The 16870-nt window shown below is 41.0% G+C and overlaps 1 protein-coding gene across 1 annotated transcript in view; it reads right to left on the bottom strand.

Annotated features, from left to right (window-relative positions):
• Positions 1–12754: 12754 nt before the first annotated feature.
• Positions 12755–16870, bottom strand: part of TRPC6 (transient receptor potential cation channel subfamily C member 6) — a 98883-nt gene continuing 94767 nt past the window's right edge. The window contains exon 12 of the mRNA XM_082780109.1: positions 12755–16267. Within this exon, the coding sequence (XP_082636235.1) occupies positions 16116–16267 (152 nt within the window). The 3' untranslated portion in view covers positions 12755–16115. The remainder of the gene's footprint in view (positions 16268–16870) is intronic.

The raw sequence follows: 16870 nt of genomic DNA on the forward strand, positions 1-16870 counted from the left end.
TTTACTTCTGAGTTCTTAGATCTCATATAATTCCACAGACCTTCTTGTCTGCAGCTAGATACAAACATTGTGGGGCATGATAATATGACCTATTATGGAAAACCTACTGTTTGCCAAAGGCCACCTGCTTGGCTGAAGAATTATCAATAAAACCACAAAAAGCCCCTGTTTCTTTCTGAGCTGCAATGTGCAGAGATTGCAGCAATGACTTTGATGAAAATGATTTATGAAAAAGGGGGTTACAGTAAGATACAGCAATAAATCACTATGTTTTTTCCAAGTAACCAGCATTTTCAACTTAGCTTCTAGGAGGCATAGGAAACTCGTGGTCAATTTACTTGCATCACTCCTCAGGCTCTCAAGGCTCAAGATCAAGGGAAGGAAATGAATAGGCACAAGGCTGTGTAACCTAATCACTTCTCTGCAGAATAAAGCTTGGTAACTGAAGTCATTCAGCCCTCGTGACCTTGCCAGGATAGCAGTCATACCAGCCCCAAAAGAAGAAACTAGACAGGAGAGCAATAAATATAAGTCACAAGGACAATGAACATTAAAATGAGATTTCGTGTTTATAAATGAGGCAAGGAAGAGTCAATGGACAGATACAGAGCTAGGAAATGAGTCCTGTCCCTGGGCTGGCCATGGGATCCAGGGCTGCTGCGTCTAGTTCCCCACTCATATTCAATATTCTTCAATATTCTGATGCATTCCTAAAGAGGGCTTCTACACAGGGGCATTCATAAGAAATCTGGTTCCATCCTTTGCGTGTGATAAAAATAGAGCAGAAGACCTATGCAGAACTACAATACTGGTTAGCTGTTTGAATTAAGGAACGTTTGCATTGATGAAGAAACACTGAATGAAAATTGAGAACAAAAAGGCCTCTCTTCCTTCTACAGAATCTGAATAAATTGAGTAAAGCTTCTAGAACAAAAGAAGAGAGGAATCATGATGTATTTTATATTTACCTATAACCCATTAAAGCTGGTTCATGGCAATTAAAATATAAAAAGTCCAATTCATTTGACCTTCTGCTGTAAAACCAGAGCAGATTCTCTAATTCCCCACCTCATGGTTCTTGCCAACCCAAGTGAATTCCATCAGGCTCCCACCTCCACCCAGCTACTCCAAAATCTACATCAAGCACTGATGAACATGTATTTATAGGTTAAAAAGTAATAAATTAAGTTAAAATGGTGCAAGGTAGGGAACAAGAAAAAGGTTTTGGAAAAGAAGCAGGATAAGATGAAAATAGCTGAGGTAGGTTGAACGCTACCCATTTCTTGCTTGGAGTGTTAGCCTGATGAGTGGCAGCAGGTATATTTTATGGCTTTAAAGTTTCCATGTTCAGGGATTTAAAACATTTATATTGAATGATATTTGAGGCATGACTTCCTTTATAGAACTTCATTTTGATGATACTATAAAGAATCGATACAATATCTTTCTAAAGACTTGTTAGACAATTTTCTAAGCAACTTTTAACTCTGTTGTATCAGGTTAGAATAATATTTTTTTTCTGCTAGATAAAAAAAAAAAATGCATTCTGCATTTTCCAGCTTTCCCAAGTACAGATGCACCCATATTTGTTTGTCTGTATTGGGTTTTTCTGCCTTGGGCTTTTCTAGGCTGTTTGTTCCTTGTTTATTTTCCTGGGCTGAGAAAATAAACTAAATACTGAAAAAATTGCTGTGCTTAGATGAGAAGGAAGTGATTAATCATAGGTCTAGAAGTCATGTGCATAATAATTAATACACTTCCCAAACTCACCAAGGGAAAAGTGCAATGTTGAAATCTCAGATTTCTTGCATCCATCCAACCAAAGGTATACAAACCAAAGGCTAAGTTATGAATTAGTTCAAATTTGCAGATACAGCTGGTCCAGGATCACAAATAGTTCTTTTGGATAAATACACATAATACTTCCGATCACTGAGTTTTGTAAATATGTATAAAGGCATCCATACTATAATCAGAGAATTATAGAATAGTTCAGTTTTGAAGGAAGCTCAAGATAATCCTCCTGGTCAAAGTAGATCCAATCCTGAGAAGGTGGCTCTAAGTTTTGTTCAGATTTGTGAAAATCTCCAAAAATTAAGCATTAAATACATCTGTGAGGCACCTGTACCAGTGTTTGAGAATGCTCACTGGGAAAATGTATTTCTTAATACCTAACCTGAACTTTACTTCTCTCAGCTTGTGTACCCTGCCCCTTATTCTTCTCATGCAATTGAGATGTGTAACTGCAGACTTTCCAAGTAAGAAACTTTTTCCTTAAGCATTTGCTGGAGGTGGTTTCACTGAAGTCAGAGCCTTGTTTTGTCATCTGGTTTTATATGAAAAATTTTATATGAATGCTCAAGGTACCATAAAAAACAAATAAGGAAGTTTGGTGTGTTCATATGTAGAATATATACATATATAAAATATATAGATATGTATATATGAGTATGTACGTGACGTGTGTATCTTTATATACGCATAAACGCCTATGCATGTGTGCTTGTGTGCGTGTGTGAGTGCCAAAGATGGGGTGTTCCCACGCCCTTCTCAGCACCCAGGCTGCAGGCGTTGGGTAGGGTCATGCACGCTCCTTGTAGAGCATCAACGGGGACGTACTGCCCCAACGTGGTAGTTTTTCTCCTTGCATGCTCCCTTCAGATTGCGTCTCCTCTTTTTGTCCTCGAAGCTTTTGCGATTGATAAAGATTCACAGAGTTTTGCCTCACTTTGTGCTGGAGGTTGGCGTGAACCTTAGATAATGGGGTTGCTTTTTAAATAAGCACTAGGAAGTAGCTTCAGCAGTTTCGTGCTTTGCTTTTTAAGTCACCCATTGCAGCTGCAAATATATATAAACAGTTCAGTGTGGACTTTATAGAATGATTGTTGGAAGCAAAGTCTGTGCTTCTGATTTTGATCCATCAGTCTCCACATGCCTGAGGGACCTCACGGAGACAGGAACCCTATCCACACAGCATTTTTCCAGTTATTTTTATTCCTGAATAGAAAAGTGCTGTGACAGGCATGTATCACCTAAAGCATGCGTGCTGACATGCCCTGTGCATCATTACTGACCTTAAATTGTTCTTATACCTGTACCACTGATAAGGCCTTGTTGTACCTAATATAGAGGGTTTCAGGCCAATTTTTCAGCCCTGCATGAGTCACACGGAGTCAAATGAATGCATTGTTAGCACTACAACAGTGACCTCAAACATCTTATTCCTGTTACAGGTTCATATACACTATAGCTAGAAATACTTTTTGAACATATTTTGAAGGTATGTGTGGGCTTAGCCTCCATGCCTGTCTTTTCTTTAACACTTTCCTTCATCCAAATAATCTGAGTGAGAGTCAAGTTGCAGCTTAAACTAAGGCATGAATTCATGCTTGGCTGGCAGGTTGCATGCATGCTCCCAGGAAAATAGAGCTCATGAAAGAGAGGGGAACACCAGACCACTGGAGGCTGATATGTTTAGTTTAGACTGATGCCCAGCCAGCTCATCCAATGCAAACGCTGCTGCTGCAGACTCAGCATGCAAATAAAATATGAACCAGGCCATAAAGTATGATTTTTATAGGGGAAAATATAAACCCACCAAAAGGGATTTGCCTGTATTACAGTTGCTTACAGCCTTTCAGAATGCTAAGGACAACTTCTCCCAGTTTTTGTAAGGGACTGATTGTAATACTCGATTCCTTTTACATTGTAACCAAAAAGAAAAAGAGAAAAAGAGAAAGGAAAGAAAAAAAAGGGGGATAGTAATTCTGTTTTCAAGAATTCAGTTTGCTCAGACAAGCGTTTTTTAAAATCATCCTTTTTTATACCAAGATTTCTGGAAAGCTTATGCATTTAATGCAATTAGCCATGACCTTGACAAATGTATTGTGTGAAGATAAGCAGGTTATAGTATAATCATTATCCAATCAATACATGTATTTCCTAACTGAACTTGTTAATTCAAGTCTCTGGCCATGGTATAATGAATTTATGTTGGCAGGGACAAGGCACTGCAGTGGGAAATTATTTTTTTCAAGTTCACTGATACTTAGGAAAAGCATAGATGCAGGAACATAGAACTGCAGTTGGGAAATAAGATTATTAAAATGTTTGCCTTATTGGAAAAAAAAATATATTTCATGTAAGTACATACTGAATTAAGATATTTATAGGGATGAACATAGCAAATGACAGGCTTCAGAGGGACTTACACAGTCAATGTTAGAGAGTCACAGAGTTACAAAGAAGGGACATCTGGATGCATGACTCAAACTCGGGGAAGTAGCAGATGCACCAGAGGGCCATGCTACCATCCAGAGGGACATTGACAGCCTGAATAGGTGGATTAACAAAACTGTCATGAAGCTCAACAGGGACAAGTGCAGACTCCTGCCCCTGGGGAGGAACAACCCCGTGCACCAGGACCGTGCACTAGGTCCACTCAGCTGGAAAACATCTCTTCAGTAAAGGATCTGAGGTTTCTGGTAGACACCAAGTTGAACATGAGTCAACAATGTGCCCTTGCTACTAACAAGGCTAATGTATCACCTGCAGGTCAAAAGAGGTGATCCTTCCCCTCTACTCAACATTGGTGAGCTCTCACATGGAGTCCTCTGTCCAGTTCCAGGTTACCCAGTACAAAACATACATGGGCATACAGGAAGGAGTCCAGTGGAGGGCCACCAAGCTGATAAAGGGAGTGCAGCACCTTTCCTGTGAGGAGAGGCTGAGAGAGCTAGGGCTGTTCAGACTGGAGGAGTCTCAGGGGGATCTCATCAATGTCTATAAGTATTTGAAGGGAGAGAAGGGAGAGTGCAAAGAAGTCAGAGACAGGGTGTTTTCAGTGGTGCCCAGTGCCAGGACAAGAGGCAATAGGCACAAACTGGAACACAGAAGGTTCCATCTAGACATCATAAAGCATGTCTTTATTATGCAGGCGTTGGAGCACTGGCACATGTTGCCCAGAGAGGCTGTGGGGTCTCGTTCTTGGAGATCTTCAGAAGTTGCCTGGACATGGTCCTTGGCAGCCTGCTCTGGGTGTACTTGTTTGAGCAGGGGCTTGGACCAGATGGCTTCCAGAGGTCCCTTCCAACCTTAACCATTCTGTAATTCTGTAAGTATAATCTGGTAGATCATACACTTCTGAGTTCACTAGAAGCTATATAGGAACTATCCCTATTATTTTTTTCACAATTTTAGGAGTAAGAATTTACCATAATCTTGAAGCCTGTCATTATTCCAGAATCAACCTTGCTGAGCTGCAGAAGCCTAACCACAGTGCCAGAGACTTTATCATAACTCAATCCTGATTTTAGTTGTTCCTCTCATTCTCTCATATCCACCAAGTCACCTGACTTGAAAAATACCTGAGACATTATTTAGAGAGTAGTTTCTCCAGGTTGTTTTCACCTTTGCTCTTTGACTGACTTTACTTTGGACAAAGAACTACAGGTTAGTATGGCATGGAACAGTCTGGAGTAGCAGCTCTGTTACAGAGTGCTCTGATGAATTCACACATCATTTACCTTCCAGAAAGTCTGGGCTGTCTTAGCCATAGCCCGTTAAAGAAGATGGATCTTTACCAACATCTGTCTTCTTCTGGCATGCATCCTGTGGTCTGCAGGTACACAGAGGGCTTACCTAACAGATGTTATGCATTTTGTGTGGGAAAAGCCTGGTATGATGGGCTATTGGCTAGCAGCTGCTGATTATATTATGACAACACTATAAAATTTATAGACATTGAAAATGCTGACTTGAAATATATTCATTTCAGTCAGAGTTGAATTCCTGCCTAAACCAAACATATAAACCCATAAACCTAAAAATAAATGAGTAAACTCACCAATTTACTTTTCAAAAAAAAGCATTCGAATAACAGAAGGGGTAAATGCAGCAGAAACAGTTTATTGGAGATGCATATACACATCAGCCTTGCAGTAACCAAGAATGCTTCCAAATTTTTCAAGTCTTTTGTGTAAAAAAAGTAAGGGAAGGACTATGATTATTCACTCCAGAGTGAATAATCTGGGATCATCAGCATGTATCCTATCTCCTCATCATTCTCCTTCAGATTAAGTTTTGGGTGTTGATTAGAAAATTTACCTGCATGAATTAAATACATGTTGATAAATTTGAGGAGGTTGAATGAACAGCTAGTAGATCAACTACAATTGCTGGATTACAGGGGAAAGCCAGTGTAAGGGGGATTAATTTGTAAAAGACACAGATAAGTAATCTAATATAGATATCTGAGTCTTACTAAAGCTGTGAAGACATCTGAAGAGAAAAACATAACATACCTGGGCAACTGACATCAGTTCTTGTCTGGGTCATTACTTCCATACAGACCTCATTGGTCACCCAACAAGGTATTCCCATATTCTCAAGACATTGAGTTACCTAGTTAGTTAGACTGGGCCAAGGTTAGGTCTGTGCTCTAAGTCAAGATTTACCTCTGAAGCATCATTCAGGCAATAGAAATCTGTGCCTATTAAGGCCCCTGAAACAGAAGGCCTGTGTTTGCTTTCACACAACCATTTACTACTAGAGCTGTGTGACAGTGGATGGGACTTACCTGAGCAGTGGAGAGAGAGATGTTTTGAAAGAATGTTTTTGTTGGCATACGTTAGACATTTAAAACTGTGCCCTAGAATTTTCTGTTCCTTTTCAGAGACTAGAGGAGGAGCCTAGATTGCTTGATGAGTTATCTATGTTCTGAATATCTAAAACAGAAGAAACAAAATCACCAAACACATGGAACATCCATGGATGGTTATATGCAAACTTCAGATGGTAAAAGAACTTCAGGCTCTCTGATTTTTCCTTTATTTCCTCCCCCTCTGATACAGAGAAATCTTTCTTGGTCCAGCCAGGCTTAGCTTTAATACTCTTATTGCTACAGTCAATGGCCTCCTGTATGATCAAAGAGAAGTCTCTGCTGAAGGGATGTGGCTGTATACGGACACTTAGTTTCCTCAACTAAAATATAAAGCAAAGTGTAAGGTCCACTCTAGAGGGAAGAAGCTCACAGCATTATTAAATAATGCTGATGAATTCAAGCACAAGGTCATTTCTGGTACAAGTATTTTCACTTGAAAAATAGAACAACCACCTCAGGGGAGATCATATGTGCTCTAGCACAGCCTTCAAACACAGTCTTGAGTATTTTAATACCAACATGGTTTGACAGAAACCTGCCACATACTTTATTTTCACCAGAAAGACTTGTTCACGATGCATGGTATTTTAAATAGTTTACTGTGTGCTGGCTTTTTTTCCATTCAAAAGAGTGTGTTTTATGAGACAGATGCAGAGCCCCAGTTTACCACGATGAGATGGGGACTGAATAATCAGGCTACACACAGAACAGGCTCAGTGAGTGTTTTAACTGGCATTTTTAGAATCACAGCTCATATGAACAGTCCCATAGCAATGCCTTTTGCTGTGAAGACATCAATCTCATTAAATCCTCCATACTTTCTTTCTCCATTGCAGTGGATAACGCTACTGGATGTCTGCATATAGTTATTCAAAATCATTTCTGGAAGCACAGAAATAGTCCCTTTGAGGAAAAGCTGAAGTTTTATCTTTTATAAAATCCTCAAAATAATTATTCAAACATGTTGACCAACATTATTCAGAATTTACGTCAGTTAGTGTTTTTTTCATTCTTCCCTGTCACAAATAGGGAAGCTGAGTTCAACAGAGAGTTGAATTGGCTTGACAAAGGTCATGGGAAAGTACATTGTATTAGAAAAATCCATTCACCAGTTGAGAGTGAGTAGGTTTTGCCTACATGTATTGGGTTTATGTGGCAAGGGTTTGGCAGCAGAGGGGCTGCAGGTTTGTGAGCAGAGCCCAGCAGCTGCCCCATGTCAGATCAGAGGCAGCTCTAACCTGCTTCAAAAGGAATCTGCTGCTGGACAGAGCTGAGTCATGAGCGATGCTGTTTGGGCCTCTGAGAGAGCAGATTGAAGGAAGGGGAAATCTGCTGTGCTACAACAGCTGGGAGAGAAGGGTGAGAGCTGAGAGAGAAGCAGCCCTGCAGCCCCAAAGGTCAGTGCAGAAGGAGGGCAGGAGGTGCTCCAGGCACAAGGCAGCACAATTCCCCTGCAGCCCGTGGAGAGGCCCCTGGTGGAGCAGGCTGTCCCCCTGCAGCCCATGGGTCCCACATGGAGCAGATCTCCACGCTGCAGCTCCCCCATGGGTGGAGGAGCCCCCGGTGGAGCAGGTGGATGTGGCCTGGAGGAGGCTGCGGCCCATGGAGAGTCCCCGCAGGAGCAGGCCCCGGGCCGGAGCTGCAGCCCGTGGAGAGGAGCCCACGCAGGAGCAGGGGGTCTGGGGGGAGCTGCCGCCCACCCGTGGGGGACCCATGCTGGAGCAGTTTGCTCCTGGGGGACGAACCCCGTGGGACGGAGCCGTGTGGGAGCAGTTCCTGAAGAGCTGCAGCCTGTGGGCAGCCCCCGCAGGCTCAGTTCGGGAAGGATGGCATCCCATGGGAGGGACCCCACGGGGAGCAGGGGCAGAGAGGGACTGTGAGGGAGTGGCGGAGACGAAATGCCAGGGACTGACTGCAGCCCCCATTCCCTGTTCCTCTGCGCTGCTCAGGCGGAGGAGGTGGAATAAGATGGGTAGGGGGAAGGTTTTTTTAGCCTGCTTTTAGTTCTCACTGCTCTAGTCTGGTAGCAGTTGGCAATAAATTACATTAATGTCCCTATGCCAAGTCTGTTTTACCCGTGATGGCAATTGCTGAGTGACCTCCCTGTCCTTATTTCAACCCCTGAGCTTTTTTCATCATATTTAATCCATCTGTCCTTTTGAGGAGTGGGATAAGAGAACAGTGTGGTGGTGCTAAGCTGCCTTAAGCCACCACAGCAAAAGTTTTTTGTACTGATTGTTGTTTTAATTATACCCTTCTTGGCAGACTGTGCAAGCCTACCAGCATACACTCATTTTTTTGTAAAGAACAATGAAATGCCAAAGTGATGTAAAAGTTTTTATACATAAAAGTATATACAGTTATTGCTATTCATGTTCATAATGATTTATCTCATGACCGGTATTTGCAGACTATGCAATCTAATCTTTTTCAATTACTTTGATTGGAGATCCATTGATTAAAGGAGCAAAGAGTAAATGTTGAGGAGCTGAATCATAGAATAATGAAAAAGTTACAGCAAAACCAGTTGCTACTATAATAGCTGCCAGGATATAGAAAACACTCAAAGATTGTACCTTGTGATCACTTCTGCACTGTCACATTAATGATGGTGACAAGAACAGAAAGAGGAAGAAGAGTCTGCTAGGCTTTGCAGCAATGGAAAAATAAAATAAGTGCAGCATTTTGAGCTACTCAAGGTCATATACCTCAGGGAAAAGCACTATATTCTATGGTATTCCCTGTCCTGCTAAGAGTACGTAGATTAAGGTAATTCCTCAGCCTCACCTAACTCCTCTTTTGATATGAGATCATGAAGTACAAGTATTTTTCCATTTTTCCAAATAGAAATTTTCTAATTTCTGAGTTCTATATTCACAGACCAAATTAAAATGTAAGCAGGAACATAAATGCTTAGAAATAAGAAATATTATTTGCACTAGGCATTTTCTAATGAATTAAAAAAAGCATTAAATATTTACATGAAAAATGAGCCATATTCAATATAAGGAAGATTTCTACTGTTCTGTGAATGAGTGCAGTTGCACATTATGTTGTCTATAATATATTAATTATTATGTTCAGCTACAAATTTCAAGCTTGAGGGAAGTATATGAGAGGCAAATGCAAGATTTCATTGGACTAAACTGCATTTTGGGACACTGCAGCCATGAGAACATGTTCTTAATAAATTATATGATACATCTGCTATAGCCGAAGTACTGCCAACATCAAATTGTATATTGTAAACCTTACTTTAAAGACATACTCTTGAAAATACATGTTCACCATAGTGTAATAAAACATAGCATTTGAACTTCTCTTTCTCATAAAGTTCCTGGTTCATCAATTAGGGTTTAGTTTCCAAGTGCACATTAAGCTACAGTTATTCTTATGTCTGGGAAAGATGCAGTTAGTAGATATTTCCATTTATGCCTACCCACACTTACACTATTGAAAACATGTAATATTGCTTCAGAGTAATGAAGGACCATACTCATCCATTATCCCTGGAAAATGGGTTAGATTCTTCTGCAGGCAGGTTCGATCCTGCTCCTCTCAATGAGTTCCTCATCAGTTCAAGCACTTCTAAGCAGATGAGGCTTTGTGATGGTTCATGGCTCTTCAGTGTACTGCAGTGTTAATTTCTGCAAGCTGGGACATCTCACACTTCCTTATAGACATCGGAAACACCTATAGTGGCTTCTTCAGAGTAATTGGAGAGAAATGGTCACTTCTAATACATGATTTATCCAGGATGCTTTCATACCTTGAGAGGAGACAAAATCACACCTGCGATTGATCATTTCTATTCACTGCATGTAAAATAAGTCCAGATGTGCTCCAACACAGAAGTCTTCATGGCTAGCATCCATCTAACATTAGGTGACCCTATTTATTTCACTTCCAAAACCAGTAGGATATATTAACTTGGCACTGAAGTGCTCAAAAATGGAGTGAAATAAAGCAGATTTTAGCCTGTAATATCTGAATCTATGCGTGAAACCCTTTGGTGGAGAAAACTACCCAGGAACTGCTTCTGTAAACCTTGAGCAGAGTACACTTGTATTACACTATTACTCTCTATTTTCTGTGTTCCTCCATGATGTATAACGTTTCCTCCCAATAGCTTGGTGTGATTTGGTTTAAACAATAATAGTGAAAGAAATCACAGAATCACAGAATCACAGAATTTCTAGGTTGGAAGAGACCTCAAGATCATCGAGTCCAACCTCTGACCTAACTCTAGCAGTCCCCACTAAACCATTTCCCTAAGCTCTACATCTAAACGTCTTTTGAAGACTTCCAGGGATGGTGACTCCACCACTTCCCTGGGCAGCCTGTTCCAGTGCCTCACAACCCTTTCAGTGAAGAAGTTCTTCCTAACATCTAACCTAAAACTCCCCTGGCTCAACTTAAGCCCATTCCCCCTCGTCCTGTCACCAGGCACGTGGGAGAACAGGCCAACCCCCACCTCGCTACAGCCTCCCTTGAGGTACCCATAGAGAGCGATAAGGTCACCCCTGAGCCTCCTCTTCTCCAGGCTGAACAAGCCCAGCTCTCTCAGCCGCTCCTCGTAGGACTTGTTCTCCAGGCCCCTCACCAGCTTCGTTGCCCTTCTCTGTACCCGCTCAAGCACCTCGATGTCCTTCTTGTAGTGAGGGGCCCAAAACTGAACACAGTACTCGAGGTGCGGCCTCACCAGAGCTGAGTACAGGGGGACGATCACCTCCCTAGCCCTGCTGGTCACACTGTTCCTGATACAAGCCAGGATGCCGTTGGCCTTCTTGGCCACCTGAGCGCACTGCTGGCTCATATTCAGCCGACTATCCACCATCACTCCCAGGTCCTTCTCTGCCTGGCAGCTCTCCAACCATTCCTCTCCCAGCCTGTAGGTCTGCTTGGGGTTATTGCGCCCCAGGTGCAGGACCCGGCACTTGGCCTTGTTGAACTTCATGCAGTTGACCTCAGCCCATCGGTGCAGCCTATCCAGATCCTCCTGCAGAGCTTTCCTACCCTCAAGCAGATCGACACATGCGCATAGCTTGGTGTCATCTGCGAACTTACTGAGGGTGCACTCGATGCCCTCGTCCAGATCATCGATGAAGATATTAAAGACGACCGGCCCCAGCACCGAGCCCTGGGGGACGCCACTAGTGACTGGCCTCCAACTGGACTTGGCTCCATTCACCACGACTCTTTGGGCCTGGCTATCCATCCAGTTTCTAACCCAATGAAGCGTGCGCCAGTCCAAGCCAAGAGCAGCCAGTTTCTTGAGGAGAATGCTGTGTGAGACGGTGTCAAAAGCCTTGCTGAAGTCAAGGTAGACCACATCCACAGCCTTTCCCTCATCCACCCAGCGCGTCACTTTGTCATAGAAGGAGATCAGGTTCGTCAGGCATGACCTGCCTTTCATAAAGCCATGCTGACTGGGCCTGATCGCCTGCTTCCCCTGCAAGTGCTGCATGATGACTCTCAGGAGGATCTGCTCCATGAGCTTTCCTGGCACTGAGGTCAAACTGACAGGCCTGTAGTTTCCCGGGTCTGCCCTCCGGCCCTTCTTGTAGATGGGCGTCACGTTTGCTAGCCGCATGCAAACGTGAAACCTCCATGCAAACCTTTGTTAATTTGGGGATTGTTTTGAAAGTACTTTCTTCTGTTGAGAGTTTATTAAGACATCTTATATTTTTTAGTGAAATATGTTTGTATGAACAGAGAGAAGACTGTCATGAAGATGATGGATTTTACTCACTATGTCACATAATTCAAACTTAAGAGGTATTCATGGGACAAAAAAATATAAAAGCCAATACTTTTTTGTAGTAGGTCTGGTTTGGACATGGAAGCTGCTGCTGCAGAAACTGTGAATTGCTGAGCTCAAAAAAATTTTAAAAGAACACTAAAGTATGTAGCAAGACTACCTACTTGTTATCCTAATAATTAACAAAAAATCTGGAAACACTTCCTCATCAAAGTTATATCAGTCTTTTGTAATTAGAAAACAGAAGTAGAAACATGTAGGACGAAAATTACATGTTACCTGCTGCAGGGTCATTCCAAAACATCTAGCATCAGTGACATTTAGTCGCAGAAGGCAAGACAGATCCTGAGTCTAATCAAGTAGGACAAGACATTTTATCCTTCTGGGAAACTTTTTTTAAATTATTTTTTTGTAGTAGGATTGCTCACAATTTGAAGTAGTCTTCTGTGTTTGTCTTGCTGTTGTCTTCCAAGCAAGAGTAGCCAAAGGTTCCCAGCAGTGAAGGACTAATATGATTATAAAATGCAGCACAAAGGTATTTTCAGTCTGGTATGTTTAATTTTTTATCAGAATAATATATTTGGTATTGTGTTCATTTTAAATACTACATTGCTTGTCACACTATATTTGGCAATAGACCTCTTCAAATATATTTAACAAATTGTTCCATGAGTAATAACTACATATAAAATATCTTCATTGAATTAAAAAAATCTTTTTTTTTTTTTTTTTTTTTTTCATGAAATACAATATATACATTATGATCCTATAGTTTTAAGGTAAGTCAAAATTTGGGCTTAAACAAGTTCACAGTGTCCATTTTACCTCTGTAATAAAAATCTTCACTTTAAAAGTGCCTGGATCTTAAACTGTGTTTACACATTTCCTTAAGTGCCATTTCCTTACACTGGATTTATGGAGATTGAGTTTTACCAACATCTAGCACTGGGCTGCGGATCCAAACTGCACATTACAATGGTCGAAAACTTCCTACTAGTGAAAGCAAATTTTAATTGTAATTGTTACCAAAAGTTCTGGCCAACGGATTTTCCAAAGGGCTTCTCAAAGGTGGAAAATCTTCGTGTGGTGTGGTCCCTAATGTGGTCATTTGCTGGAGCCGTAATAAGTGCTCACTACTTCAGTAAACCAGGCCCAAAATATTCAAGCGGGAACTCAAAATCAGTGACCAATTCTGGCCCAGGGAGACAGGCAGGAGCCTTCCAGGGGACAAAAGGCAGTGAAGATAGCTTCATGCTGACTTCCAGCTGGAGATCACCCCAGCTGCCTTTGTTTCCACACGATGGCTGACACAGAAACCAGAGCATCTCTGCTGCAGACCAACCAGTACGGCCATCTCAGAGTCTGCAGTACTCCCTGTTGACTACTGCAGGAAATACTGCAGGTTATGAGGTAATGCTTTTTAATAATCAAAGGCAAGTTATTAAATTGGCTATTCTGTAGCTCATAGTTTTCCAGTCGCACACACTGTGGATTTTAATACAGTCTGTTCTAGTACCTTCAAAAGTCTCATTTTCTTCTCCTCCCTCAGAAGAAGAGGCCTTAAATGTTTCTAAACCCTGAGTTCATTATGCATGAGGCCCACAATACATGGGATTATCCCACAGGCTCCATTTGTGGCTAATCTAACTGGCTGAGCATAAGGGTGAGAAATTCCCCCAGATCACAGTAAATACCCAGTCAACCTGGTCAAAGGCCAGCCTCCACAACTTCAACTGCACTCCAGGCAGGACAGAGCCTCTTGCCTCTACATATGTCTACATGACTACAAAAGCAGTTCTCATTCACACTTTTTTGCCCTGAAAATACACGGTGATTTCACCAATGTTTTTTTAAAAAGGCTATCAGTAAATTCAGCTAGAAACTAGTCTGAACCCATCAAAAGCAATATTTTTACACCTTCAGCCAAAAGGGAGAGGTGGAAAGACTCTGATACATTCCACAATAAATAAGTTTCACAAAGCTAATTTAAAAGTAATTACCGACAAGTCATTTTAGCCGTGTTTCCAATATATGCAAGGTTTTTACAGGTACATTATACATCTTGAAGTTCCTGTTATAAAGTTTCACAGCCCTTTCACTAACTTCAACCTAGCTTAAAGAGGAGTAAAGTTCTGCAACAAAATATATGCTTGTAACAATCACAGAATGGGTGATTGCTGGAGGAGAGAAACCAATTTACTGCATTAACTGAGGGAAAAAATGAGATGGTGTTTAGCCTGTATCCACTTGGAGAAACAGAAAGCAACCAACTATCCTGCATGTAGGTATTAGCTGGTGAGTCACACAACTATCATAGAATCATAGATTCATAGAGACACAGAATGGCTTGGTTTGTAAGGATCCTTAAAGATCATCTGGCTCCAACCCCCCTTCCATGGGCAGGGATGCCACCCATCAGATCAGGTTGCCCAGGGCCTCATCCAACCTGGTCTTGAACACATCCAGGGATTGGGCATCTAAACAATCAACCAGACATGTCTACATGGATATGTTGTACCTCTTGTCCAGCTAAACAGAGACATAGGAGTATTACAGTAGGCATAAGCAAAGTGTGGGAAGCTACTCATGATGACATGGAGAAGATTCTTCATTGATGAAGACCTAGGAGATAGAGCGCAGGAAATTCTCCAGGGAAAGAATAGGACAAAGGATGCAAATCTATACAGATTTTGTGCTTTTGGAACACCTTTTCTTTTGGTAAAGATATATCTGAGCAAAATTCAATAACTTAAAGAAGTTTAACAGTGAGGAAGCATGGCCCCCAATGCATACCATTCCCTGAATTCAGAGGGTTTACACTTATTGTAATATCCTCCAACTTAATGTGTTACCTGCTTTACAATCAAACTTTCCTGCAGTTTGTGGGTTTTAGTTCAAGACATAAAAGCTGGAGAATTTGGGAATTCTGGAACAGATTAGAACTTCAAGGATTAATTATTCTGGATTAAAGGAATTTCCTTCAGGCCCCAGCAATAGCTCTTCAATAAGCTTGGTGAAAAATATTTCTTTCTTAATGCACCAGCTCCCATTGGAACCTAGGAATCTTTCATGATAGTTTATCAAGTGATAGAGATAAGTAGGAAAGACCTCTGAGAATTCTGCTATCTAACGCTCAAATAAGGAGATGCTCAAATAAATTACTTTAATAACCCGCATGTTTTTAAGAAAGACAGTTTGCTTTTTCTTTTCCTTTTTTTTTTTTTTTTTCTAGTTGAGAATGTTTGAAAAAATAAATAGCATTTGATATAAATATGCAAAAACCCACAATTTCCCTCTTTTGCTTCACTAAAATATATGTGTGAATGTCTACAAAATTAAATTTGGAAAAACAACCAGCTAATGTAGGAAAAGTTTAGATTTATGTCTTTAATCTTTCACAGCTGGGCTTATCAAGATTCCACTCACCTTCTAAAAGAGGTAAATTGAATATTAAAATGATCTAAAACTATCTATTCTTCAGCAGATAAAGGATAAATAAATATCGCTACTCAAGTGGTATTTCATCTTTACCATAGACAGAGAGGATTTGTGGCTCTGTTTTTACAATAAAGATTTGGAATGATGTAATTTCTGAATCTGTAGTAGAAATGTGAGCTAGACTTGAAAAAAACAGAAATATGGCTTTAAGTGGATTGTTAACATTCTGTTGCATTTCTTAAATGTTTAGGTTGGTTATCTTTTGTTTTCTTCTTCCTTAGAGTTGATTGACAATTTTTCCCCAAGTTTCCTTATAAGTTCTGCCAGATCTTCTGAATTTTGAGATTTTTCCTCAAGGAGTTCATACCGGAGACTTGAAATGTCCTGTTTGATCTCCTTCAGTTCACCTGTAAAAGACATCACACTATTTAGAAAAGAAGGAAAAAGTAGCATATCCTACATATCTTACAGTTATCACTGGTTTTCTCAGGATTTCTTTGTTGAACCAGAAAAAGTGAATGTTCTGTGGACTGTATATAAATGGTGGTTTATGGATAGGAATAGAAAGATGCAGTTCAGGAAACAAATCAGAAAGCAAATGTGTGAGAGATCACATTAGTTCACAAATCCCTAAGCAGCCTCTATAAGGAAGTTAACGATCTGCTCTAAGAGAAATCACTGAACTCTCACGTCCCTGAGTCCTTCTGGCCAGCAACAAGGCCTCTTACTATCCAGTCCTTTTTTTTTTTTTTTTTTTTTTTTTTTTCCTGTGGCAATAGGTGTCTTTCCAGCTTCCGAGGGGTGCAAACAAAAGCGAACATTTCTGCTAAGTACATGCGCCAGCTGTTTCCCTAATAAGAAAAGGTGTCTGCACAAGGAAAAATTCATAAGTGAGTGCCCCCAACCAGCTGCTCCATTAAATGCAGCCTCCCTGCAGGGAGCTCTACTAGAATGCATGAGCTCTACTAGAAGTGGCATCATGCTTCACAAGAAGGTGCCAGACTAGTGAC

The sequence above is a fragment of the Aythya marila genome (genome assembly GCF_965140915.1).
Source record: "Aythya marila genome assembly, chromosome: 1".
Lineage (NCBI taxonomy): Eukaryota > Metazoa > Chordata > Aves > Anseriformes > Anatidae > Aythya > Aythya marila.